The 25,250-nt window shown below is 40.6% G+C and overlaps 5 protein-coding genes across 5 annotated transcripts in view; 2 read left to right on the top strand and 3 right to left on the bottom strand.

Moving 5' to 3' along the window:
* The first annotated feature begins 2,494 nt into the window (after positions 1-2,494).
* Positions 2,495-25,250, top strand: part of LOC111596377 (putative uncharacterized protein DDB_G0291608) — a 58,765-nt gene continuing 36,009 nt past the window's right edge. The window contains exons 1-2 of the mRNA XM_030226059.1: positions 2,495-2,527; positions 2,832-3,627. Coding sequence (XP_030081919.1) covers positions 2,499-2,527; positions 2,832-3,627 — 825 coding nt within the window. The 5' untranslated portion in view covers positions 2,495-2,498. The remainder of the gene's footprint in view (positions 2,528-2,831; positions 3,628-25,250) is intronic.
* On the top strand, positions 18,734-19,876 carry LOC111594155. The gene has a single exon (XM_023307336.2). The coding sequence runs from the start codon at positions 18,848-18,850 to the stop codon at positions 19,733-19,735; it is 888 nt and encodes a 295-aa protein (XP_023163104.2). The 5' UTR covers positions 18,734-18,847; the 3' UTR covers positions 19,736-19,876.
* On the bottom strand, positions 21,285-22,666 carry LOC111594162. The gene has a single exon (XM_023307345.2). The coding sequence runs from the start codon at positions 22,583-22,585 to the stop codon at positions 21,719-21,721; it is 867 nt and encodes a 288-aa protein (XP_023163113.2). The 5' UTR covers positions 22,586-22,666; the 3' UTR covers positions 21,285-21,718.
* LOC111594163 lies at positions 22,584-23,542 on the bottom strand. Its single transcript, XM_023307346.2, has one exon. It carries the CDS (start codon positions 23,469-23,471, stop codon positions 22,680-22,682), a length of 792 nt encoding a protein of 263 aa, XP_023163114.2. The 5' UTR covers positions 23,472-23,542; the 3' UTR covers positions 22,584-22,679.
* LOC111594156 lies at positions 23,770-24,927 on the bottom strand. Its single transcript, XM_023307337.2, has one exon. The coding sequence runs from the start codon at positions 24,759-24,761 to the stop codon at positions 23,940-23,942; it is 822 nt and encodes a 273-aa protein (XP_023163105.1). The 5' UTR covers positions 24,762-24,927; the 3' UTR covers positions 23,770-23,939.

A 25,250-nucleotide genomic window follows, 5' to 3' on the forward strand; every position in this document is an offset into this window, starting at 1 on the left:
CACGCCGGTGATTACCGCAGAGGCCTCAGAAATCGAAGCAACAGAAGACATCGTTCTCTCGCCCCTCCCAGCTGAAGACCAGATAACTGGATGTACAAAAGAAGAGGTTCTTGAACACATCAGAAGAGTGAAGGCAAAAAAATCCCCTGGATATGATCTAATAAACGGCAGAGTCCTTAGAGCACTGCCTGACTCCACCATAGACTACATAACTATGGTGTACAACGCCATGCTCCGCATCCGGCACTTTCCAGCCTGCTGGAAGCGCGCCGTGATTGTGATGATTCCTAAGCCTGGCAAACCCGTGGGAGAAATTGAGTCGTACAGACCAATTAGCCTGTTGCCAGTACTCTCCAAAATATTCGAAAGAATATTTCTGGAACGAGTACTGACACATCTGGGACGCCAGGAGGCCATTCCAAACCATCAGTTTGGCTTCAGGAGACAGCATGGAACACCGGAACAGGTTCACAGAGTTGTGCACCATATCCTTGGAGCCTTTGAAGAAAAGATGTACTGCTCTGCCGTCTTTTTAGACATCAAACAGGCGTTTGATCGAGTTTGGCACCTGGGACTGCTGCAGAAAGTGAGGACCACCCTTCCAGCCCCATTTTTCGCGTTGCTATCCTCATACCTTATTGGAAGAACCTTCCAAGTGTCAAGGGGGCAAACAGTATCCTTGACTAGACCAATTATGGCTGGAGTACCACAGGGTAGTGTTCTAGGCCCAACACTTTATACTTTATTCACAGGAGATATGCCAACTCCCGAGCCAAATATAGGAAGTACAGATGCAGTACTCATAGCGACCTATGCAGATGACACCGCCATCTTATCACGTCACGTATCTGCGCAAGAAGCTTCAGACTCACTACAAAAATATCTGGACTCTTTCGGACGCTGGGCAAAACGGTGGTGTATCACCATTAATGCACAAAAGTCTGTACATACTACCTTCGCCACTAGAAGAGGAGATTGCCCAAGCGTTGCATTGGGGCCCACTATTCCCAAAGCCTCAAAAGTAAAGTACCTTGGTATCACTCTTGACAGAAGGCTGACTTTTAAAGCGCACATAAGTCAAGTAACCTCAAAATGCAAAAGCAAGCTAAAAACCCTCGACTGGATGCTGAGAGCTTCAAGCAAGTTGTCTTACAGCAGCAAGGCCGCCATCTACAAGGCAATAGTTGTCCCAACCTTCGTATATGGTATCTCTCTATGGGGCTCCTCGGCGAAGACTACAAGGAACAAAATTCAGACCCTGCAGAATAAAGCACTACGCAGATGGACTGGAGCCAGCTGGTTTGTAAGAAACTCAGTCTTACATAGGGATTTAGCAATTCCCACAGTTGCTGAACTCATTGGGCGACACAGTTCAAGATACGCGGACAGACTTGCAGCGCATCCTAACCATCTCGCAAGCAACCTGGCTATAAACAACAATAGGCGAAGACTGAAGAGATTGCATCCTCTAGACAATATTAGAACTAATTAAGATAGTAGCTACAAGTGCAGAATAATTGGCATATCTGCCCTCCCATTAGTTAAGGTTTAGAGCTAAATGCGCTATAGAGTCTAAGACAATAAGCTGCAACAAAATAAAGAAATAAAAACGAAAAAAAAAAAAAAAAAAAAAAAAAAAAAAAAGTCACCACTCTAGCCAAATGGGGGGTTGTTTGCCTAGCCGGGTGCATTTTAATGCCAATTAACTGCCGCATTACCGAGGCATTATTTAGACACATGTGTAGATGCGAATCGGTAGAGCTGCCATAAACTAAATACGCTGCAAAGCAACATTTATATTTCATGCACACTGCATGAAATGCATTAGAAAATATTGAGCAGACATAAGTTTTCCTTGAATTGGTTTTTTATGTATAATAGAATTTTTATTTGAAATTTTATGTATAATATTTTTAATCTAAGCAGGCTAATGGATGTGGCTAAGGCACATCTAAACAACCTTTTGCTGCATATAAACTTCTATGCAACAAGTAGCTTATATTTCCTTAACTACTGGTTGGGATATAAAGTAGATAATTAAATAATGTATATTAATGTATAAGTGTAGTACATATACATTTGAAGTCACTTTTCTACATCTCTTCAGTTAGAACTTGATGTATGAAGGTCAGAGTTAATTATTATAATTTTGCTTAAAGAGGGAATATATAAATCGGAAATGGGGCTGATCTCAATGTACGCCCAATAGGCACTCCAAGCTAAATTTTACATTCTTATATTTAATCACAATTGATGTTGTCTTTTCTCTTCTCATACATTGACTCAATCTCTTGTCTCTCGCCCCACTGTTCTGCCAGTGCCACGTTCCTTGTGCCACGACCATTGCTCCAGACTCGGTCGTAGCGACTCTCTCGCTGTCAAACCTTGTTCTATGCACGAATTTCACAACACTTTAAGATTACCATATGAAGTTGTGAATGGTTCGTGGTTCTTTCTCAAATGTAATGCAACTTCACAGTGCTTCAAACTAATGCCTAATGTGTCAAATAAACATTTTTTTAGCCAGGTTTCTGCATTATTTTACCCAGCTCATTGATCTTAGACTACAGACCAAACTAATATTAACCACGCTAAATAGTTTTTTTTTTGAGAAATATTCATTAACATTCATTAACAAATCTAGATAGAATAAAAGTCTATTTGAACTTCCGGCAAGGCAGTTAGTGTTTGATATATATTCATAAAGATGCACACGGCAAAGGCTTTCAGTCAATGCCTGCATTATCACTGTGACAGCCTGTTAAGTTAACCCTTTGAGGCTTAACTGATTGGTTTAAAGCAACTCTTGACTTCCTACACCTTTCTTGCAGACGGCGCACACAATGCGAGGGGGTCAGTGACATGGCCGAGGGCTGCGAGGACTCTGCCGGTGCCGCTGAATCCACAACGTCACAGTATAAGCACGACACGAGCATGCTGGGTACGGTGTTGCCTTGCGAGGCGGCTATTGTTGCGACGCCTGGCAGCAGCAGCAGTAGCAGCAGCAACAACAGCAACAGTAACAATAACAACAACAATAACAACAACAACAGCAGCAGCAGCAACAACACGGCCAGCAATATTGTGAAGCGAGAGTTCTGCGATGGCAGCATCATGCCAGGTGCCAGTGTCAACAACAACAACAGCAGCGTCAGCAATAATAATAATAATAATAACAATAACAACAATACCAAAATGCAAGCATTGATATGCAGCAGCAGCAGCTCCAGCAACATCAATAACAACAACAACAACAGCAGCAGCAACAACAATGCAAACAGCAGCAGCAGCTCATCATCATCATCCTCCTCGTGCTCATCCTCCTCGTCAAGCTCGTCGGCCAGCACTCTAACCAGCTGCACTACCGCAGCCATAGTGCCCTCGAATTGCTCCACAAATGCCAACAAGTCGCCCAGCTCGCCCTACTCCCAAAGTGGAACCATCGGCATCGGCATCGGCGTTGCTCTCGCCAGCCCACTGCGAGAGGCCAGCCCGCTGCCCAGCCGCTGCTCGCCGGCGGTCGCTGCAGCTCAGTCGCCGTGTGGCGGTGCCACGCCCGCTTCGCCGCCATCGATCTCCTCCAACAGCTCGTCGCATGTGCTGGCGCTCAACATCAAAACCGAGTCGGTGAGTCGCTAAACGCAAACAATTCCAATTAGAATTTACTAATCAGAGCAACTGCATGAGCGTGGCCCAAGCCGCGTTCTATTTATATGAAGTGTGGATAAAACAGATAAGCATCCTAGTTGTTGATTGAGCTATTAAAATTTTAAATGTTTTATTTAATCATTATTAAATTAAAAACAATTTTTGCTGCTGCAAAACATTTTAAAAACTTTTTATAACAGCAAAACTTAACTATTTATTTTTTTTAATAGTTGAATTTGTTTGACAATGAAAGTAGGTTGGGTCTTAGCATTTGCATTCAGCTTTTAGGTATCTCGATACGATCTATATATGATAAATTTATAGCTCAACATGCTGAATTAATAAATCATATATAAGTCAACCTTCATCAGATATAAAGTAAAAATAATAATACAAATATATTGAGCCGATAATGAATATTATTTAGTTATTTATTACTCATTTGTTTTTATTTATTATTTTTTGTTATATTATTATATTATGAATAAAAATAGTTTAAGGTAAATATTAAAAAAAATATATACAAAAATATAACAAATAAAATGCAAATAAATAATACAAATAAATAATAAAAAAATAATAATAATAAAAGTACCTAAATAAATAAATCAATAAATAAATATGTAAAGAAAAAATAAATAAAGAAATGTATAAATAAATAAAAAATGAATATTTAAAATAAATAAAAATATAAATGTATATTTCTATATTATACCAAGCAAACTGTTAGCAATGTCACAAAAGTAGTTTACTGTTTTGTATTTGCGTGACAAATAACGCGATCACGCGCGCATCTCTAGCTGAATTCGGAAATTGGTTTGCATTTAATTAGCATGCAAGCGGCGCGGCGATCATTAATTAGTTGCGGCACCGACTGGCTAATCATGAAATCAGCAAGCTTGCCGCAAAATGTTGCCACTACACAACTGTGACAATTCCTGCAACTGCCGTCGAGCAACTGCCGTCAAGGGCAAACTTGGCGTCAAACATTTTACGCTACAAAACGTTATAAAGCAGCCGCAGGCTGTAGCTATGTCGTGCACGAGAAACAAAAAGACAACAACAGCAACAACAAAAACAACAACTACAAAAATAAATAAATAACAAAAATAAAAACAAAAGCCGAAAACCTAATACAACAACAGCGGCGGCAACACTCGGTCAAATATTTGTCCCAATTTTAATGACCATAAAAACTGAGCAGAAATAAAACAACCACAACACTGCACAGAAACAACAACAACAGCAACAAAAATGAGATCACAAAAAAGTTTGTGCAATTGTCAGCAATAAATAAAAAATTTCGCATGTCCTCGTTGGCTCAGTTGGCTTTGCCTGGGCTCTCGCTTGGTGCCTCGCGGCGCATGGTCACAGCTTGGCAAATCAGCAGAAAGCAACGAGCCAATGGCAGGCACATTGAAGACGCCGATCCGCTGATAGCCGAATCGCTTGGATCGGTTATTGTAGCCGCGCCGTTTCAAGTTTATTTTTGTTTAATTTTTCGTCTAAGGCGCTTGTTGTCGTTGCTCGTAAAATTGTGCTAAATTATGGGCCAAATAAAGGGATAGAGTTTCCAGAATGAGCAGCGATAAAAACATTGAAAATATTCCCGTCCCTCGAATTATGAAGTGCTCAATGGCCGAGCGGTCAAGCTATATCAATTATGTCCCACATAGAAGTGACTTAGATTCGATAATGCAGCAGCTGTTTGAGCAAGGGAAGTAAATAAAATTAAAATAATAAAATTAAAAAATTCATTATAAATTAATCGAAGATTTTAAAAGCGAGCAATATCTATAATTGCATTAAGTATTCCAGCTAATTCCTATTATTATGAAACATCTTTTCTGTTTATATGCCTTATCTTAACTATTTTCTGTAGGTATTTTCTGTATTTATAATTGTATTTACCTCGTATCAGCATAATACAGATTTAAAACTAAATCTAAAGGCATGCATTAAAAAAAGTTTTATTTTTATGCAATCTTGGACAAATTTCTAATCTATTTTAAAGCTATGTTGACCAAGATATTTGTCTACTATTTATGGATTATTGTATCCAACGAATACATAGATAACTTAAAATAGGCTAAAAATTATTTTTTCTATTTGGCATATCTCTAATTTTACGTTAAGCTATTCAAAATATCTGTCAAATCTCTTAATATATATTTTTAAGCATAAGACTCTATAAATATTTTGATTGGCTGACAAGTACTTAGTTAATATATGTTTTTTATTATATTTATTAATTTTAAAATAATATTAATAACAAAAATATTTTTATTTTTTATACATTTCTAAATTTATGTATTTAATATATCACATTTGTATTGATTTATGTTTATTTAAAAAATATAGATTAGTAATAACCTTAAAATGGCTTATTAAAAAATATTTAAATATATTAAAAAATTAAGCAAAAATTCTGCGCGGTCAAGATCTATTTTCTCTCTGATTTGAACAAACACATTTTGACTCTTCTGCACTGCAAATGAATCAAAGTTATTTAAATTACCATTCTTTGTCGATGAATAGACCTTATTCAATAAATAAATATAAGCAAATTCGATATCTTTGACCGCATATTGGCTTTGTTCGCTTTGTCTCTGTCCGATCCGAATTCATTCTAATGACACAATCAGCTCACGCGAGACACGCACACACACACACATATACACACATGCGCTGACACCCTCTCGGGCGACTTAAGTCCGCCTGCCCCTTCATCCAGCTTACCCTCGTCGAGTTCCCTTGAGCAAATGCGACTTGTAATGCTCAAAAAGCCAAAACAAAATGTTGTAAAAAGCAATTAATAAAAATAAAGCAATCAAAAAAGTGCATAAAATTTATGTGCTTGCAGTCAAATGAGTAATCGTCTGGCCAACACGCACACACACACACAGACACATAATAGAGATACCAGCCGCAACAAGAGCGACAATAATAAACCAGCAACATTTATTGAAAATTAAACAAAAAAGAAACGACAGCAGCAACAAAAAAATTGCAAAAGGCAAATAATAAGCGCAAAATAATCAGCACACACATACACACACACACACTCGTGTTCACTTGCAAAAAATAAGAAATAAATTTTGTATTGGCGACTGGAAACAAGAAAATCCAGGTGCTATAAAGATCGTATTAAAGGCCACAGCGAACAAAAAAAAAAGAACTGAAAAGCATTAAAACGAAATTTACATACACTAAAAAGGATAACAGCAACAAAAAATAGTTAATTATATTTAACATTTGTTTAAAATAATGATCAACTTAAGATTAAATTGTTGAAAAATTCATATATAATTAAGAAACTTAAAATTAAAGTAATTTTGCCTGTACGCTTAGTCGAACAACTTTTCGTTAGAGTATTCGACGCTATGCAACCTCACAATAGCGCTGTCACATGCTGCTGGGAGAGGGGGGTTAGTGGAGCTGGGTGCAGTCCACAATATATTATAGCTAATTATGATCGGGGCAGTCGGGCAGCCCATTGGCTACGCAATTTGACGGCTTTGGCAGCGCGACTGCAATTTCAATGCTGCTTTTGAGGCCAAGGCGTCAGCCAGCCAGCCAGCCAGCTAGCCAACTGTGTGAGTCATAAAGCCAACGGCAGCGTCTAATGAGCCTGGCGCACCGCAGGCTTGGCCAGGTGAAAGCACAGTCCGCATATGTACTCTAATTTAAAATCTAAAAGTCGCTAATTACAAGTTGCGCTAGCTGACTAGCTAGCTGGCTGGCTACAGTGTTCACACTCACATGCCGACTGACACTCATATTCATACTCGGACTCTGATTCGAACTCGCTGCTCTACAGCGCACATGTTGCGCATGTGCAATGAGGATGCCTTTTGCTGCGTGGCCTGACAGGCTGTGTCTACGTGTGTGCCAAGCGGATTTACAGCCCTGCCTGGTGGGTGTGTGTGTATGTGAATGTGCTTGTGTGTGTGTGTGTATATGCTTTCGCATTCACATCTGCAACGTCATCATCACGATGATCGGCAAGAGCACAGAACAGCAACTGGCAGCCAACTGGCAACCGGTTTCTGCATTTACTTTAAATGTTGCAAATATTTAAAGCGGGATTATCCACAAGCGAACCGGAGGCCTGGCCTGGTTCTGGGCCCAGTTCTGGGGCTTGTGCTGCCTGCAACCTCTCCCACTCCCTCGCTGTATCTCTGTCTCTGTCTTGCTCTCTGCATGGCATGTAAATCGGTTGTAATTAGTTAAGAGTCACTACGCGTCAACGTTTAAAAGGAGCAGACAATAATTGCTTATTAAAAAGAATGTTTTCTGCAACAATTTTTATGACCGCCAAGCAGCGCGAAAATTGACTGCAAATGAGGTGAGTGAGCAAACAGCATGATGAAGAAATCAACCGGCAAATAACTCTGAATTGGGTAAAGAAAAAACTTAAATTTATCATGTGAATGCAAGAGATAGCAAATATCAATATATATACATTTATTTCTATATATTCGATATCAAATCGATATATTGTGTGATTGACTAACAAATACTTCAATTATTTATTTTAATATTCTTTTTAATTTTAAAAGTATATTTAAAAGTAATCAAACTTATTTCTTATTTATTTCATAAATTTTTTTTATTTTATCTATTTATTTTTTTATGGTTTTTTTATTGTTTTAGTTCTCGGAAAAAAATATATAGTAATAAAAATATTTGCATTATTGCTAAAAGTCGCATTTTTCTTACTAATAATATATATATATTTATGAAAAATGTTAATCGAAGATAAAACATAAGTTTGAAATGTTTGATTTTATTTTTAAAAAATATTTTAACATATATTAAAAAATATATACAAAATATAAAATAAAAATAAATTATAGAATAATATATATATAATATATATATATAGATAATCTTATTAAAAATATTTTTTAAGACAAAGAGAATTTTTTGTGCACATTTCGAAAATGGTCTTTTTCAGAAAGAATTTATTGAATCAATAATTAATTAACATATAATCAAATGTTTTCTATTGAATTCGGTTTCACATTGCCTATCAATAAATCTAGTTGTGTGAGCAACTTTTATCAATTTACGTTTAGTTATCTGGATGAAAATTAATTAATCTACGCTTACATATCCTCTGTTGGTATCCTCGGGTAGTTTATGCTGAGTTTTCAAGTTTGCATGGCTGCAGCAGGTTCCCAGCTTAAGTCCCACATTCGACACGCCTTCGCCGTCGCCGTCGCCGTCGCTTTCACATGGCTGACATTTGACAGGCTCTTCGGCTGGCCCCAAAAACTCGGTATTTATGTGGATAATGTCCCCCCGGTTGCCGGGTCTTGAGTGTTGGTGTAAGTCGCAGCCAAGACAAGACCCAAATTCCATGCGGACAATTTGTGGTTTTCTTTATTATTTTTTTGTTGTATTAATTCAAAATTAATTGCAAATAAATTACAAAGCAATTTGTGTGTCGGACAGTTGTTGTTGTTGTTGTTATTGCTGCTGCTGTTGTGGCTGTAGCTCTTTGGCATTGTTGTTGCGGTTACTCCGTCAGCTGCATGCAACTTGAAATTGGCAGCGCATTTAATTATAAATTAATTATAATGCAAGTCGTACTTATGCACGTCCACGTAATGCCAATAATCATCAGGCGCTGCATTTAGGGGCGATATTATATGGCAAGTTGATTTTGAGTCTTGTTTTTCTTTTGACGTTGAGCTCATTTTTCATTTTACAAACCCTGTAACCCGCCGGCAGCCAACACCTCCTCGCAATACAGCGGGCCTTGACGTGCCTTAATTTCATTTTCGTTAAGCAAGCAACAACAAAAAATGGCAAATGGCAAATTGTCTGCTTCTTAATTATGGTGGATATTAAAAATTTATTAACAATGTGGCTGACGTTGTTCACATTTTTGTACTTGTTGACGTAGTTTGTTTGCTATTGCTATTGCTGCTAAGTAAAGTGGCGCCACCTGGCGTTGTGAAGCGGAAGTTGAGGCAATTAAATATTTAAAAAATTGAACATTTTACTAAATTTGGAGCTTTCAATAAAGCTAAAGAACTGAATGAGCTAAGCTGCAATGCTCATGGAGTTGCAGCATTAGGAGTAGGACAACATTGCTCACAGATGCTTGCCCTTTACAAGCCAGGAATATCTTTTTATAGGTGAGCACTGACCTATGCTTAGTCATACAGTAAATGCTACCAAAGAAGAAACTAATTGAATGCAGCTACAAATTTGCCTTTGTGCATTGCCATCTGCATTTGTCAGTTGACATTTGTATTACTATTCATATCTGTAACGATTTATGTCTGTGTCTGAGGTGACCTCTTAGCTGAGCCTCTCTACAATAACTGGCTTAATAATTAGTGGGAAACGTAACGAATATTTAACAGTCAGTCAGGCAGTTGGGCCGGGTAAATACTTGTACTTAATAAAACATAAAGAGCAGCGCATAATCATTAAGGCCTTCGCGACAAGCTAGAGCGGTGGAAATCAAGGCAGCGCAACAATACCTGGGCCCGCTGGCTATATGAGACGGCGTCTTGATGCTCAGATTGAAACCGAGCCGGGACGAGACGGGAAGCGACTATGCAATGAGCGTGCGCGCATTAAAATAAATTTAATATTGGCCAGCAAAGCCGGTTGCAAGTTCCCAGTTGCCAGTTGCCAGTTGGCAGTTGCAAGTTGTGAGCTGCGCATGCGCCACGTTTTGAGCCTGAACTTGGCGGGCCTCTCATAATTTGCAACCGAGTGGCAGATTGCCAGAGCGCAGCAGCGACGATGTTGGTTCAACTTTGCTACACTCAATTAAATGCCCCTCGGTTCGTGTTGTTGTTGTGTGTGTGCTTGTGTGTGTGAGCCAGCAATAGTTAAAGCCAAAAATAGCATTTAAACTCATTAATTTAACGCGTGATTATGACCATGTTTGAACGAGTACGAGTACGACTGTGAGCTTCAGTCTGAGTGGCCGCAGCAGTTGCGGTTGGGTTTCTGCTGCTGCTGCTGCTGTTGTTGTTGTTGCAGCATTGTTTTTGGGACTAGAAAAACGCTGCCAGCAGGCATAATTTTTGTTGCTTTTATTGTTGTTTTTCTGTGCTTTTCATTTTGGCATTTATTTTGCGCTTCTTTTGAGCTGCGGCCTCTGGAGTCGTACGTGGCACCACTTCGGCCAGCGCATTGATGTTTTATGCATCAGCGAGACAATTTTCCTAAAGCTAATGGATTACACTGTGCGACAACTATCAAGGAAATATCCTAATAGATTTATTTTTTTATTTTCAAATTTAGGAACTTAGAACTAAAGATTTTTATAGATAATTTTTATTAATGTTGATTTAATTTGATCTACAAATTTATTTTTGTCTTATAAAAATCAATCTTTTAAGTAGTCCAAGAGAAAGTGCGCACTTGAAGCACTGTGGTTAGGGTATTTAAACTTTGGCTTGAAGAAACGTCGCGTACTTTTTCATCAACAAATAATTGTAACTTCTTTGTGCCTTAATATATTCATCGCAAAGCCAAAGCATATGCAATTAGTTGCCTTCAATTTTTTCAAGTGTTGCTCGTCTGCGTCACAAATTAAATGCACATTCGTTTTGGCATAAGGTAAAACCCACAACTACAACAACTATAACAACTACAACAGCTGCAACAACTACAACGACAGCAACGCAAACCCACAAGCATAAAAAAGATGCCACAATTGCGATAATTTTTCTATTTGTTAGCGCTGCGTTTGTGGCCCCAAAAGAAATTGGCCATGAGCGAAACGAACCTGGTTTTAAGCCAGCATAAATATTTTATGTGTGGAGAGGGAGGGGGTGTTGACCAGGTTGTTTATTCAAGCCAGCCATGCAACAGTCCCAGCGGAGTCGAGAGCCAAACTTGGCGCTGCAGTTGGAACTCGAACTCGAACTCGAACTCGATAATTGCAATAAAGGTGCATTCTTTGGCCATTTAGCTGGAGGCGCTAATTCGTTTATTATGAGCAGGCCAACTGGCTGGCGGAGTCGTTTTCATAGATGCACTCGCAGATGGCGTACTAAATTCAAAAAGAAAATGCATAATTTTTCCTCTCTGTTTGCTTAAAGTTTTTGCTGCCTGGGTGTGGTCCCCGGCTAGCAAATTCACAAACAATGGCAATGCGATAGAGTAACATGTAGCTTGTGTTTGCCTTAATGACTCTAGCTGGGCGTACAGCCGGCAAGCATAAGAAAAGCAGGAAGGCAATGAATTAACCGAACAGCCGAAGAGAAAAAAACCAAATAGGCAAATTTTGAAGCGATTGGCCTTTGTCGAGCTAACTGGAATCATATTTTACACAGTCGTTTTCCATAAATCTAACAAATTTGAAACTATGTATTGAATACTCTCATTATTAAGAAATATATTTAAGGTAAATAAATCATAAATGGATCAAGGTCTATAAGCCATTCCAGTAAATTGGCACTTCTTCAAAAATGTTCATTTTTAAAATTAGTGTTCTAGATTGCGGCTTGTACGCGGCAGCCCTGACAATCACAAGGCTAAAATTACATTTTTACATAAATGTCATACAACTATTCTTACAACTAATACTATTTTGTTCATATTTAAATACACTTCTTTATTCTATTATATACTAAACTTATAGAACTCTAAACAAAACACCCGTTGTATATATTAACGCTCATAGAGAGCTTCAGCATGAACAAATATCTTCGATTGAAGCACATGCAAATATGTATATTTTGGGTTGAATACAAGTATATTTACCCTAATGGCTCATACTCTGTCCATTTGTTGGCAAACATCTGTCAGCTGCCTTTGCTGCTGTTGCTGTTGCTGCTGCTGCTGTTGCCGTTGGTGCTGAAGCTCTGTGCAACTAATTAAAACATACAATACCCAAATTAATTACTAAAACAGGTTAACTTGTGCGCAATAATAGTCATCTATCCAGCCAGTTGGCTGGGTCAACAGCGGCCACAACCTGGCGACGTTGCTTGATGCGGCTGCCAATGAACCTCGCGTCCTCCTCATGCTACCTCGCTGCATGCATTTGCCTCCTGCTGGCTGGCTGTGGCGCCAGCGAAATTTGTTTGAATAATTATTGCAGTCAGCCCAGCCGCTGTGGGTTGTTCCTGGGGCCGAGCTCTTACCAGCCTGATCGCAGTACGTCAATTGTTTTATTAGTTCGTACAATGCCGTTGGGCGGCTGGGGGCAATGGGCAACGTGGCGTATGTGCAACGCTTCAGTGTCATGTGTCTTCTATTCAAATATTCTGCTCTATATGCTGTATATATATAAATATATATATATATATATATATTCACTAATAACTATTTTACCTTAGCGACATGTGTCGCTCCCAAAAAGCCAACCCATCAGCCCAACAGCCCGTCCGGCCATCCGCCCATCATCCAACTAATTTCTCAGTTATCCTTGGGCGAAAAGTTTGCTTTACTGTTTTTGGCTTGTTTACTCTGACACTGCGCATATGTCAGCTGCGGCACTCATAATTTATTGAAGCACATAAATTTCACTTAATTGGCATTGACAACCATAAAAGAACAACAACGGCAGCAATATTGATGTTAGTAGCAAAATATTAAAAAGTCCTCGCTCTCATATGCACATTAGTTGCAATTAGCCAAGCGACTAATTGCATGGTACTCCTACACTCACCTACTTATTTACTGCCATTGTCAATTAATTGGCAAAGAACTTTATTCTCGCTAATAACAATCTATTGGCACTTGCTTACGCCCAAGCGAACTGTTATTGTATAATATAGAGAGAAGTTGTAATAGGAACTGAGTTGTTTAGAGTTTTTGCTTGCTTCTAGCAGAGATTTTGCCCAAGACTAGATTAGTTTACACTTTGAATTAAAATTTATAAAATTTCTGTTATTTTTTATAGTTATATAAACATCAATAATAACATCTTATCATTTTTATATTTTATAAATTTATTTGAATTTTGCTGCTATAAATCTTTATAGAATAGAAACTTCAAAAGTAACATGAAAAAATATTAAAATTTGTAAAGCAAATTTGCATAAATATATAATGTATTACTATTCGAAAATTATTAAGTTTTTTATTTTAAAAATTTAAATCAATGCAAAAAAAATTTTAAGAAAATATTTGTTTACTTTATAATTTTGATTGAGTGTGCATAATTTGACTTTGGCTGTCGTGCTGTCCGCTACTATATAAATATCATAATAAATGCATTTATATTATATATAGTATACATAATAAATAAAGCCGATGAATCATGTGAGGAACACGAAGAAAACGCAACTAATGACGGCAATCTCTTTGCAAATACAAATCTCATGCAAGTCTTAATCGAACTAAGCTAACTGCTAAGAGTGGACTTTAACTCTTATGCACATAGAGCGCTTTATAATTGAAATTGAGTTTAATTATAAATTAATTTAATAAATTAATAAATATCTTAAAATACGCGGGATTCACGCTTAAATTATAACAAAATGAATTCTCATTTAAAAATATAAATTATAAATATTTATAAAAACTTGTCTCATAAAACTATTCAATTCACTAAACTATTGCAAAAACCAATTAAGTTTACTTTGAATTACTTTCCTATTTATTTCATAATAATTTTCAGCTACCAGGAAACTTCTAAGTTTAACTACTTAGACATTTAATTAGCTGAGTTAATCCTGCAGTTCACAGCCTTTGCTGCACCCCGGCAGGCTTAGAGGCAAAGCTGCCCAAAGGAACTGAAGCTAGTTGCAGGAGTCGTTGCTCGCAGCATATTTGATAACCCGACTAAATATACTTTTAATTATGATTTCACGTTAATAATTATGACCTAAGCGAGTTGCAAGTTGCAGTTGGCTGGCGTTGGTTTTGTTACTGTTGTGTTATGCCTACAACTGCTAGAACAACAACTAATTGTGGCCATATCCTACGATACCCAGCGGAGTTGTATGCTTTAAATTAATAATTGCGACGGAGAAAAGGAGCTGGCGACTTTCAGGCGCGTCGCCGCGTTTGCATGTGCCTGCAGAACGCGAGTGAAAAAATAATTAATGCACTTAATGTGTAATTATTTCAATTAAACGGACCCGAGTTAGCGTACGTCAGCGGGTCCTGGTCGTCCGTATCGTTCCATTCCGTTTAATTGCCCATCTGGCATGGCTTCTGGGTGGGCGGCGGTGGGACGGGGGCGTTGGTTTGCCTGGATATTAAGGTCGGCCTAATTGGCATTGGCTTGGACTGGACGGGGCTGAGCTTATGGCTCGCTCTACTCTACTCCCCCTCTCAAGCGATCGTCGATACCGCGAGCGTCCCCATATGGGGTACCGGCAAAGAGTGCAGCTACCACATCAATCAGCCAGATCAGCTAAATGGTATGCCGGGGCAACCGGTTTTTTTTCTGCTGGCTGCCTAACAATTTGACTTAATTATAAAATGTCGTGCGACTGTCATTACAATAAATTTTATTTAGTCAAAGTTGTAAATTGCCAGTCGAACCAAAAGCCGATGTTGGACAAAAAAGTCTTTTTGGGGCTGCCCCTAATCGCAATATATAAATTAATGTGGACGCGCGCAATCGCCACTATTATGTTGCCAGACACTTAGCTGCGCAACATGTTGCCGAGGTGTGAATGCAAATGCCTCAGCAGCTGATTAGAGCTGGAAATGTGAGCGCGTGAGAATGTCGTGGCCTTGCCAACTGGACTTGTAAACATTGTCTCTAAACATTTGACTTTCAATAGTCAATCAATTTTGTTAGCTAATTTATTTAAATACATTTTTTTTATTAAAAGCTCTTATTACCAAGAACTTAAACAGAATATCTTTTAATTTATATAATGTTTTTTTATTCACTTAATTTTTTGTTTGCTGTTTTTCCATTTGCTTACGATCACGCTGCCAGCTCTAGCACAGCTTGGCAACATGCTGACGATTTGCTTAGCAACATGTTGCTGCAGCAACATTTAATTGTTGCATCGCATGGCAGCTATTGGCACAGCAGCTTATTCTCCTGTTTTCTGCCTGCAATTATTGTGCGATTAGAAAGTTTGCCGCTGCCGCATATTGATATACAAATGCCGCCTAAAAAAGTTTCCACAGAAACACATATAGTTTTGCATGTGGAAATGACGTTGCCGCCGCTTTCCAAGTGGGTTAATGGCATATTTATTTATCACCGCCATTTGTTGCGACTTTCCAAGCGTGCCGCACTCACGTGCTTAGTTCGCCCCATTTCGTACTCATTATAGTCCTATGCTCTCTTTCTCTCTCGGCACAGCTCTGCGCTGTAGCAGGCGCACAGCAAATGCCAGCGGAGCATGGGCAACCGCCACTCACATGAACCACTCAAACTGAGAGTAGGCATATATATATATATATATATACATATATTATATATATGTATGTATATAAGAGAACTTGTACTTTGGCAATTCTTGGCGGCTAAGAAAATTCCCATAGGCGGATGTATGTGTGCGTGTGTGTGGTTGAGTGGGTTGACTGACAGCTGCTTAACTAAGGGTTTGATTGAAGTTGCTTAAGTGTGTGTGTCTAATAAGATTTGCTCAGCAACAATGAATGTTTGGCAACATTTGAGTGCGTCCAGCATGATTGTATAGGAAAATCATTTCATATCTTCACATATTTCCTTAAGCCATTTAGAGTTAATTTGCGTAGTCTTTAAGCATTAAAGACTTTTCTTATGTCCAACAAATTAGCCGCATAGAAGAGAAAACTGCTTACATTAAATTTACATGTTTGTCGGAAAATCTGCGCACACAAGAGAGACAACATTCACACCTCACGTGCCTTAGACTGGACATATTCAATTTGATTACGTTATGTCCGGCAGCTATTTTAGATTTGATTTTCGCACACATTTTGTGCTGAGCTCGAGTGAGAGCGAGAGCTCTCTGCTGGACTCCTTGTCGCCTCGAGTATTTTTCATATTTTAATTTAAATTAGTGGATGGAGTGCAGAGAGAGAGGGAAAGAGAGGGGTAATACGCTCACTCTGACACTCCTGTTCATAGAGATGCTAGCACTCGGCAACAGACAGCGCAGATATAACTCATTCAGACTGCGCCTCATCCCCACTCGGCGACTCATTCTGAGCTTAACGCGCTGATGTATGCTAATGAGCCGCATTGTGCCGGGTCCGGGAGTCGAGTCTCTAACTGAGGGCCGGTCCATAAATATGCATAATGCAATTAACAACCAAATGTAATTGCGAGCAAGAAATGAATAAAAAAAGGAACGAAATGCAGAGAAAAAAGTGTACAAAATAAAGTAGAAACTCTTTGGCCAGTGCACAGTGACAAACCACCCGCCTGACAGTGACAGTGACTGCCTGCAACACACTGACTGCGACTCGTCAGCTGTCACCTAGCGCCAGCAGCAGCTGAGACTGGCTGCCGGCGCATTTTTTGCATGTGCTGTACAACTTTCCAGGCTCTCAACCTGTTCCAGCGCACATTTTAATTAGGCTATTAAACAATTGCAGAACGCATGTTAGCTGCCTTTCCGAAACTGCAAACCAGTTTTCGTAGCATGCCTTGGCCACTTGGCTCGCAGTTCCGTCTCAAATGGCTGCGAATCTGTGCCAAATTTCGCATAGGAAAATACGGCAACAATTCACAGCCAAAAATAACAAAAAAAAAAAAAAATATACGAAAAGGCGAATAAACCGTTGCGTGCCTAAGCCTGGCCAACAGCTTGAGATTTCTGTCCACGTCGTCGTCGCTGTCTCAGTCCTTGTCTCTGTCTCCGTCTCCGTCTCAGTCTGTCTTCGGCTGTCTGTAAGGCTTTTCGGCCAGTTGGCTTAGGCTGATTGGGCGCGCGCGCGCCTTTGCCTTGTTTTGCATTTCTCTGCAAGACTTTTGTCTCTTTTGGCTGCGTAATAAAACGTATTTTAATTTGGCTAAATGTTCAATTAAATCTAAACATGCGCAGTTTGTTGTTATCCGCTTGTTGTGCAACGTCGATGCGTAGAATGCCAGCTAAGTAACCAATATAGTCGCCAAGCTATGTATCAATTATCGTTTATAGTTCGATAGAGAATCGATTCGTGCAGCTAAACTCTTTCGGCGCTCAAATCTAAAGGATGCACTGATCTAAGCATTCAGACTTTTGACAGCTTATCGAAATGAGCATGAAATCAGATTTCTATTGTACGTGGAATTCCAGTTTAATTTGGGTGGATCAAGCAAGTGTAACGATTTCACATACATATACATAATTCGTAGACATTTAGAAACGGCAAACATAAAATTTAGTAGAAAATCTACAAAATCTTTCGTAGTTTTGAATAACTGATAAGCAGCTGGCTGAAGAACGATTGGGAGTGGATCATCGTGTTTCAATGGCTGCTACCCCCATTTTGGCAACAATCTGTGCGGAGCGGTTGACCAAGTTTCTGACACGCTACTCGAAGGTACATACAGGGCTATTGCGCTGCAGCTATCCGGTGGAAGCAGCTAAGGCTAAAAGCGCACCACCAACGACTGTGCGAGTGGTGCCCGTGGAGCGCAAGTTCTCGTTATGGCAATCGTCGGAGCAGCAATATCAAGTGCCTTCACGGTATACGCCATTTAAGCCCATCTTTAGCTTCGCCCAAGGGCGGGACAATACGCAAAGCCGAGAATCGAACTTAAGTGCGGGACCCAAAGTTTCCAGCGTGTCAGAATCGATGCTGTCGGGTGCCTCGCGCAGAATCATAGCTGACTATATTGGGTTGAACTCACCGAAAAGCCCGCTCACTTCATGTTGTCGAGGCCAGCCACGACTGGACCAATCGGTGGCCCAATCGAAGGCTCGTTATAAGGCCCTAGCCAACTACGCCAATAGTCTTCTTAATTCGAAAACACAGGAAAACTTTTAATTGTGTCGTACTTAATTTATGTTATCCGGCAGCGTGAGCCTTCTTCCACCTTCGGCTGTAGTCACATCACAAAAGAATTTGGTCTATTGTATATAAACAACAGTCGACTGTGGTAGAAGGATCTCGCTGCTATACATTTAAAAAAAATATATATATTTCATCTAAGATTTTACTGTTGACTTTTCGAACACCTCGAGTCAAGTAGGCACTGTGAAGTGGATTTGTGATACGACTCTCAGCAGCGTTCTGACTTCACTTTCTCTGGGACAACTTCAAAATTCCAAATGAAACTTTAATAGCATTTTTCTTAATATTTTATTCGACTAAGTGAGCTTTCACTATGCTTAAGAAGCTGGTCATCGGTTCGTCAAAGAAATTTGGCACAATCCATCTACCAAAGGCCAAATTGCACGCCTGTAAGGGCTTATGCAGAAAGGACGACAGGCGCTTGCCAGAGGATCTTTCGACGGCGAAAGAAGATAAATGCGTAACGATTGAGAAGCGCAAGTGTAGTCAAGCAAAGGGTCCCTGTGAGCAGGAGGACGGTCCATCTGCTCCTCGCTACTCTTGTTCCGTGAATAAGCGAATTAAGAAGTCCTCCTGTGAGACCCCAGACGAGGGTGGCGAATCCAAACATAAGTCCGATGAGTTCAGATCCATGTGGAAGGAACCAGCCAACAAAAGCAAGGAACAGTTAGCGCTGTGGACCTTTCCACCCGAGTGCTGCCCGACTTGTGAAAATACGCCCTTCGATGTGTTGTACTATCGGCCATCAAAAAAGTGCCGCCCATACCAACGCACCTGGTGGGAGTGCTGTCCCCGAATGGTACCCAAACGGGTCTGCTGCTGGGGTGATGCCATTCCGCCCGAAACTGAGCGTCGTTGTCGATCCTCGTCTATTCAGACCCCCTGTTCAGCTGGTAAAGACAAAGGACGCAAGAAATGCAATGAAAGAGGCCAAGACTGTCCACGGCTAACGCTCGCTTGTTGCAGAGCAGCCCGCGTGCCGCCAAGCTGTCTTATAAAACGAAGCCCGAAGGATTGCGCGAAGCCCAAGTGTCCCTATCCCAGCTTTTCGGAGTGCAAGCCAATAGACCTGGCTGTGATACCCGGCCGCGCTCCAGAATGCCGTTGCAAAAACTTGATGTCGATATGCGATTCCGTTCGCGTTGACCACAGAAAAGATGAGATCGGCTCAAAATTCTGCGATTGCCCCACCTGCAAATAGACTAAGTCTATTTTAACTACAGTGTACAATTTACTATCCGGTGTAAAATATGCAATATAGTTTCAAAGGACTTTCTCTACTGCTAAGTCCGGTGATACGCACATGTGTGATCCAAAATATATAAGTCAAATACAAATACAATTTCATCCTTGCTTAATTCATTCACGAATTGTTTGAGGTTCTTATCTATCTATATTTAAGACTTCAGTTTCGATTTACCTTTTTGCTTGTATATAGGTATTTCACAATTGTTCTTATTTATACTGACTGTTCAGGAGTATTTTTCTCTTCTGTCTTAGGAGATTTTGTGCCTAATCGAAGCAGCCTCTGGTAGCTGAATATATTAAAACATGATTTTTTGATTGCTTTTTATTATATGAGTTGGCTTCACTTTCAATAATTCTTTTGGGCAATTTCCAAATTTTTTTGTTAACAAAATTGTTGTACGAATAAACGAGTAACTAACAGCCGCTGCGATGTCCTGCCGTATACCTGGGATTGCTCATTGCATGCACTATATGAGTCGTTGCAATCTAGCCCCATCTTCGTGGATGCCCATGATATGGTGTGTGTCCTGCGAACACACCCATTTGAGAGATGAGCTAGTGTGTGACGCAGATGGTAGGTCGAATTACGTGGCGCCACGAGAACAGATTGGGTCCACTAGGTACATTGGTACTTCAGTTGAAATACCAATTAAAAAAAATAGCAGTAAAATATGTCCGAATTGTAACGACAATGATCGAAGCGCTGAATTAGACCCACCTATTAAAAGTAAGCTTTTAAAAGACGGTGATTGTCAGATTGCCCAAAACGAATTCAGTAACGCTCGCAGCGAAGAAAGCCTGGATGGGGAGCTAACGCGAAAAATCAAGTCTATAATTGGGATCTGTGAGCACGCAGATATCACCAAGGCAAACCTTAATTTATTTGCGGAAGTCGACTTTGATGAGCCAACCAAAATAACAAAAAATTTACATCTCAACGCTAATTTTGGCAAATTCGTGGATGGAAATTCCTTCCGACAAAAAAGCGACGTACCTCTGGATAATTTGTCTACGATTCAAAACGAAAACCCATTTGAGAAAACCTGTGATGCCCTGGACCCTGGCTCCCAGCTAACGAAAGGCTCTGACGCCTTGGACGTTAGCTCCCAGCAAACGACAAGCAGTAACGAGTTCACTGAGGCGTCCCGTCGCATTGGCGAACTTCATACCGCCATGCTGAAGGTTATGCATCATAGTGAAAGATTAGAACATTTAGAAAATGAGTTTCGAGCTCTGTCGCTGAACAAAAACAATGATTCAAAAAACAACTCCAAGCCGATTCCCCGCAAAAAAAGAAATTATGATGTCATACCCGCCTATAAGCCGTTTCAGACTATTGAAGTGCCTGCCACAGGTGCCGAAGTGAATGAAAAGCGTGGATTACAAACGGATGGGGTTGACAAACCACATACGTCAAAAGTCGACGTAAGCAGTGATGACAATCTGGACGTTAGCAGTGCTGCCAATCTAGCGGTTAGAAGTGCTGCCAATCTCAATGCAAGCAGCAAAACACAGATAAACATAAGCAGTGACAGTTTAGGGAGAACCGTCATTGACACCACAATGGATGATAAGCATTCGAGGCAAATAATGCGGTATGCGCTTCTACGTGCACTGCAGAGACTGGAGGATGGAACTGGTTATTTTTCAGCTAAAATTATTATCACAGAGCCTTAAAATATGTCATCAATATACACGAAACTGATTTTAGATTGTCTTCTTAATTTTTATTAAAATCGACATTCAGAAAGGAATAAATAAATATTGACTGTTGCAATTCTTGATTTGTACCATGATATCATCAAGGTCAAGATCAGGTCTGTCCGGCTGTAAGGCTTTGACGACTCCTGCACTAGCCAGTTAACAGCTCTGGTGCAGATTGACGATGATGGACCGTGCGGTCAGAAATCATACATTAATCTAGGCCGTAGCTATACTAGCAGTAGGAATCCTTGATGCCAAACACTTTGCGTCTTCGTTGTAGATGGAAGGCTTCGCAAATTGAAATTTTTCGTACGGGGCATTCGAAACGGCTTCGCGGTTTGTCGTGCCTATGTAGATCTGAATAACATGGAAGGGGAGGCCGCAACCTTCTGCAGATCTCCTTTTTTCTTGTGCGACGACAGTCGCTGGTGCCGCGCACTGCCTTGCAGCAAGGCAATTGAATCTTGCTGCATTTTGCTGTCGGGTCAATATCCCTGTTGTAATAGATGTGACGCATGCGCGAGTAGTCGAACCTGCAGGCTACCGAAGGACACTTCACTTTGACACGCTTCTCCACCTCCGGTGGCTGAATGCCATCCAGGCAGCAAACCTTCTTAAAGCGTTCCCTCACTGGCGGACATTCAAGCCACGTACGCTGATATAATTTAGACTTGTTCGACGGCTTGTAGTATATTGCATCAAAGCGGGGCAACATGTCCTTGCAGTATGCCTCATATGGACGAAAGGGTGGCTCCCACATGGATTTATGTGGCGGCTTCTTCTCTTCTCGCTTGCGCTTCCTAGAGCTAGACGAACAGGGCTCCGTGGCCGCAGATCGCAGAACACAGCATGGCATCTCTAGTAGGTTCTCCTGCTTCTGCCTCTTAATATCCTTCATGTTCTTGTTGAAGGGCAGCACGTACTTGAAAGCATTGCGTGCTGACTCACAATTGTCGTCTACGGGGTGGCAATGCGGATCATTGCTTTGGGAGGGTGGCAGCTTCCTACTGGAAAAGTAACGCAGCCTTTGTAAGTAGTTGCAAGCGGATCTAAAGCTGTCTGCGGACAACAGACGAAACGTTTTGAAATTTAGTGCCATGACCGAGTTGAAATTTTGAAACAATTACAAAAGCCTTTATGAAGGAAAACATCTATGCTGATCGAATAAGCTGTCCAATGCCCCGGTTTGTCATTCAGTACAAAGGGCGTGCACGATGTTTGTATGGGCAGTTGCTAATTACTGCTCGGGTGCAGACTTTAATGGCCCCCGAGTTGCGATGATATTGCCTCCACACATCGCATAGGCTAGGCATGTACTTGCAGGCGCACTCGGTGTCACAGTAGCGTAGAATGTAGCCCTGATTGCACTCGGAGAAGCTTGGAAATGGCGCTGTTACCTTCTCGCACGGCTTTAGCTCCTTGTGAACTCGGCATTTCAGATCTGACTTGGAGAAGGTCTGACTCCCTTTGCATAACAATTCCATAGAGTATGTAAATTTTTCTACCGGCGACAATGGCGGACGCGGTGGCTTCCTTGGGCGTCGTTCAGCTGGCATATAAATCTCCTGCTCTGGACAGCAGATCTTTCGGGGTCGCAGCCAAATGAGCGGACATTCGGCCCAAGTGCGTTGATATCGACGCGTCTTGTCCGACGGCTCATAGTGGCATACGTCGTGCTTGTACAGCTTGCATTTATCCTCTGCACTTCGAAAGAGTCTAAGCAACTGCATTGGATATTCTTGCGACAACGGACTTACTTTTTCAACACAGTTATTCGGCAATCTATTCGGCAATCTATTCGGCTTGCATATCAATTTTTGTTCAAAGCATTTTTGCATTTCTTCGTCGCGTATCTTGCAACATTTGCCTGGTTCGACGTCATAGCGTACCGAGTGGGCGCTACGTTTAAAAAATAAACCCATGCTTCTGGCCATTGCGGTAGAGCTCCACTTTAACAAAGATGTTAGTTTGGGGCAGACATACATTGCTTTTGTTTTAGAATTTTGAATAATTTGCGGAATGTCAAACGAACAATAAACAGAATGTTAGGAAACCAAATTGAGCCTGCTGCCGGATTATCTATTCGTGGAGCAGCTGCTTGCTAAGAGAAGAGTTCTATAACAGGGCTATGCAGGTTACATAGCCAATTCAAATACGGCTTACAACAGCCATTCGGCAATAGATTCATTCTAAGCTTAAGCAGCCCAAGATATGCTATTGGAAATCGCTTTCGATGGGCTTCCCCGTAATCTATGCTCTTTCATTCATACAAAACAAGAAATGTTAAGTCTCCAAATTTTTTTTTATTTAAGTGTCTCTGCCTGTTTACCATATATAAATAGGCAAGGTTTCGAGCAGACACAAAATAATATGTCTTCACCATAATTTTTTTATACGCGCATATATATATCTTATATATATATTTACTTATTTATATATTTGTGTAGGCAGGCCTAGGATTTTTTGTTTCGATAATACTCCCAAACACTGCACATTGAGGGAGTCTTCAGACAGTTGCATTCAATTGGCGGAGCTGTCGGCAGAGGATCCATAAGGCATTCGGAAAATGCGGGATACTTCGTTAGGCGTTTGCGACAGTCTTTTGGCTTCCTGAAACCCACAGAGCATGATGGTGGAACACGGGACGGCTTGCAGAAGGGCATTGTGACGCGTGGACAGGTCGTCTTTTTAGCAGTGGAGCAATGGGCTAAAGTTAAATCCGGAGCGCCCAGGGTGCATGGATTGCGCTGGCACATCGAATTTTGACGAGACGGGATGTCCTTCTTCTCGCGGCGTTTGGTTGGAACTGGTTTCCAAGAGCACAACATCTTAACCTTACGCCGTTTCAGCACACACTTAATCCACGTGCGCGGGTATTTGCGCAAAAGCTTATCCGATGGTCGGTAGTGCTTTAAGTCCGCGCGAGGAACATCCCATGCGCAGGGATCTTGCAGACACTTCTTCCTCGCATCAACGAACGTGTCGACCATAAACTCTGGATCAGTGCGACACTTGTACTCTGTCCTGCGCAAAGACTGCCAACAGGGGTCTTTGGATAGGAAGGGATCAGTTTTTTCAAGCTTCTTCAAGTCTTCACGCGCTGGAGCTATGCGATACGATTCCACGCACTCCTCACATGACTCTGCGCCGTACAAGGTGTCTAGGCATCGCTTAGATAAGCGAGTTGACCCAAAGACCTGTTGGTTATACTGCTTCCCACACTTCTGTAAAACAGCCAGAGACATTCGAGCATAGTTATTCCGTACAGACTGCATTGCAAGCCTTCTAAATTTTTACACAAAAACTGGTCAGTGAAATTTAGTGCCCAAAGTAAGAATCTAAAGCCGAAAAAAAAAATTTAATTTAGAATTTAGAAATTACTGAGCGACTTTCATGATTTCGACTTCCTGAATGTAACCCTCTGAAAACCCAAATTTTGACTGACGATATATGCTTCGAAGGCAGCCTACATCCATCCATTTGCTTAAAATCGAAATCAAGGCCAACTTTGATTTTTGTTTTTTGTAACGAGACTTGTAATTTTTCTATGCCCTCAGAAGGCGTGGATAAATCATTTACTCGACAGAAATATAAGTATCAGCATTCGTTGCTTGCGCTGCGAAACAGGGTACATACAGGGTATTTCCCAGGTGTTGTTCATGAAAGCTTATGCGCAATTTTTCTGGTCTGTAGCACTTTTTATACCCTGATCCCATTAAAAATGGGAAATCAGGGTATAATGGTTTTATGCAAATGTATGTAAC

The sequence above is a fragment of the Drosophila hydei genome, unplaced genomic scaffold (assembly GCF_003285905.1).
Source record: "Drosophila hydei strain 15085-1641.00,03,60 unplaced genomic scaffold, DhydRS2 tig00000060-arrow-pilon, whole genome shotgun sequence".
Lineage (NCBI taxonomy): Eukaryota > Metazoa > Arthropoda > Insecta > Diptera > Drosophilidae > Drosophila > Drosophila hydei.

Coding starts and splice junctions, on each gene's coding strand:
- LOC111594163 (XM_023307346.2), bottom strand. CDS start 23,471: ATGTATGTCTGCCCCAAACTAACATCTTTGTTAAAGTGGAGCTCTACC.
- LOC111594156 (XM_023307337.2), bottom strand. CDS start 24,761: ATGCAGTCTGTACGGAATAACTATGCTCGAATGTCTCTGGCTGTTTTA.
- LOC111594155 (XM_023307336.2), top strand. CDS start 18,848: ATGCTTAAGAAGCTGGTCATCGGTTCGTCAAAGAAATTTGGCACAATC.
- LOC111594162 (XM_023307345.2), bottom strand. CDS start 22,585: ATGGCACTAAATTTCAAAACGTTTCGTCTGTTGTCCGCAGACAGCTTT.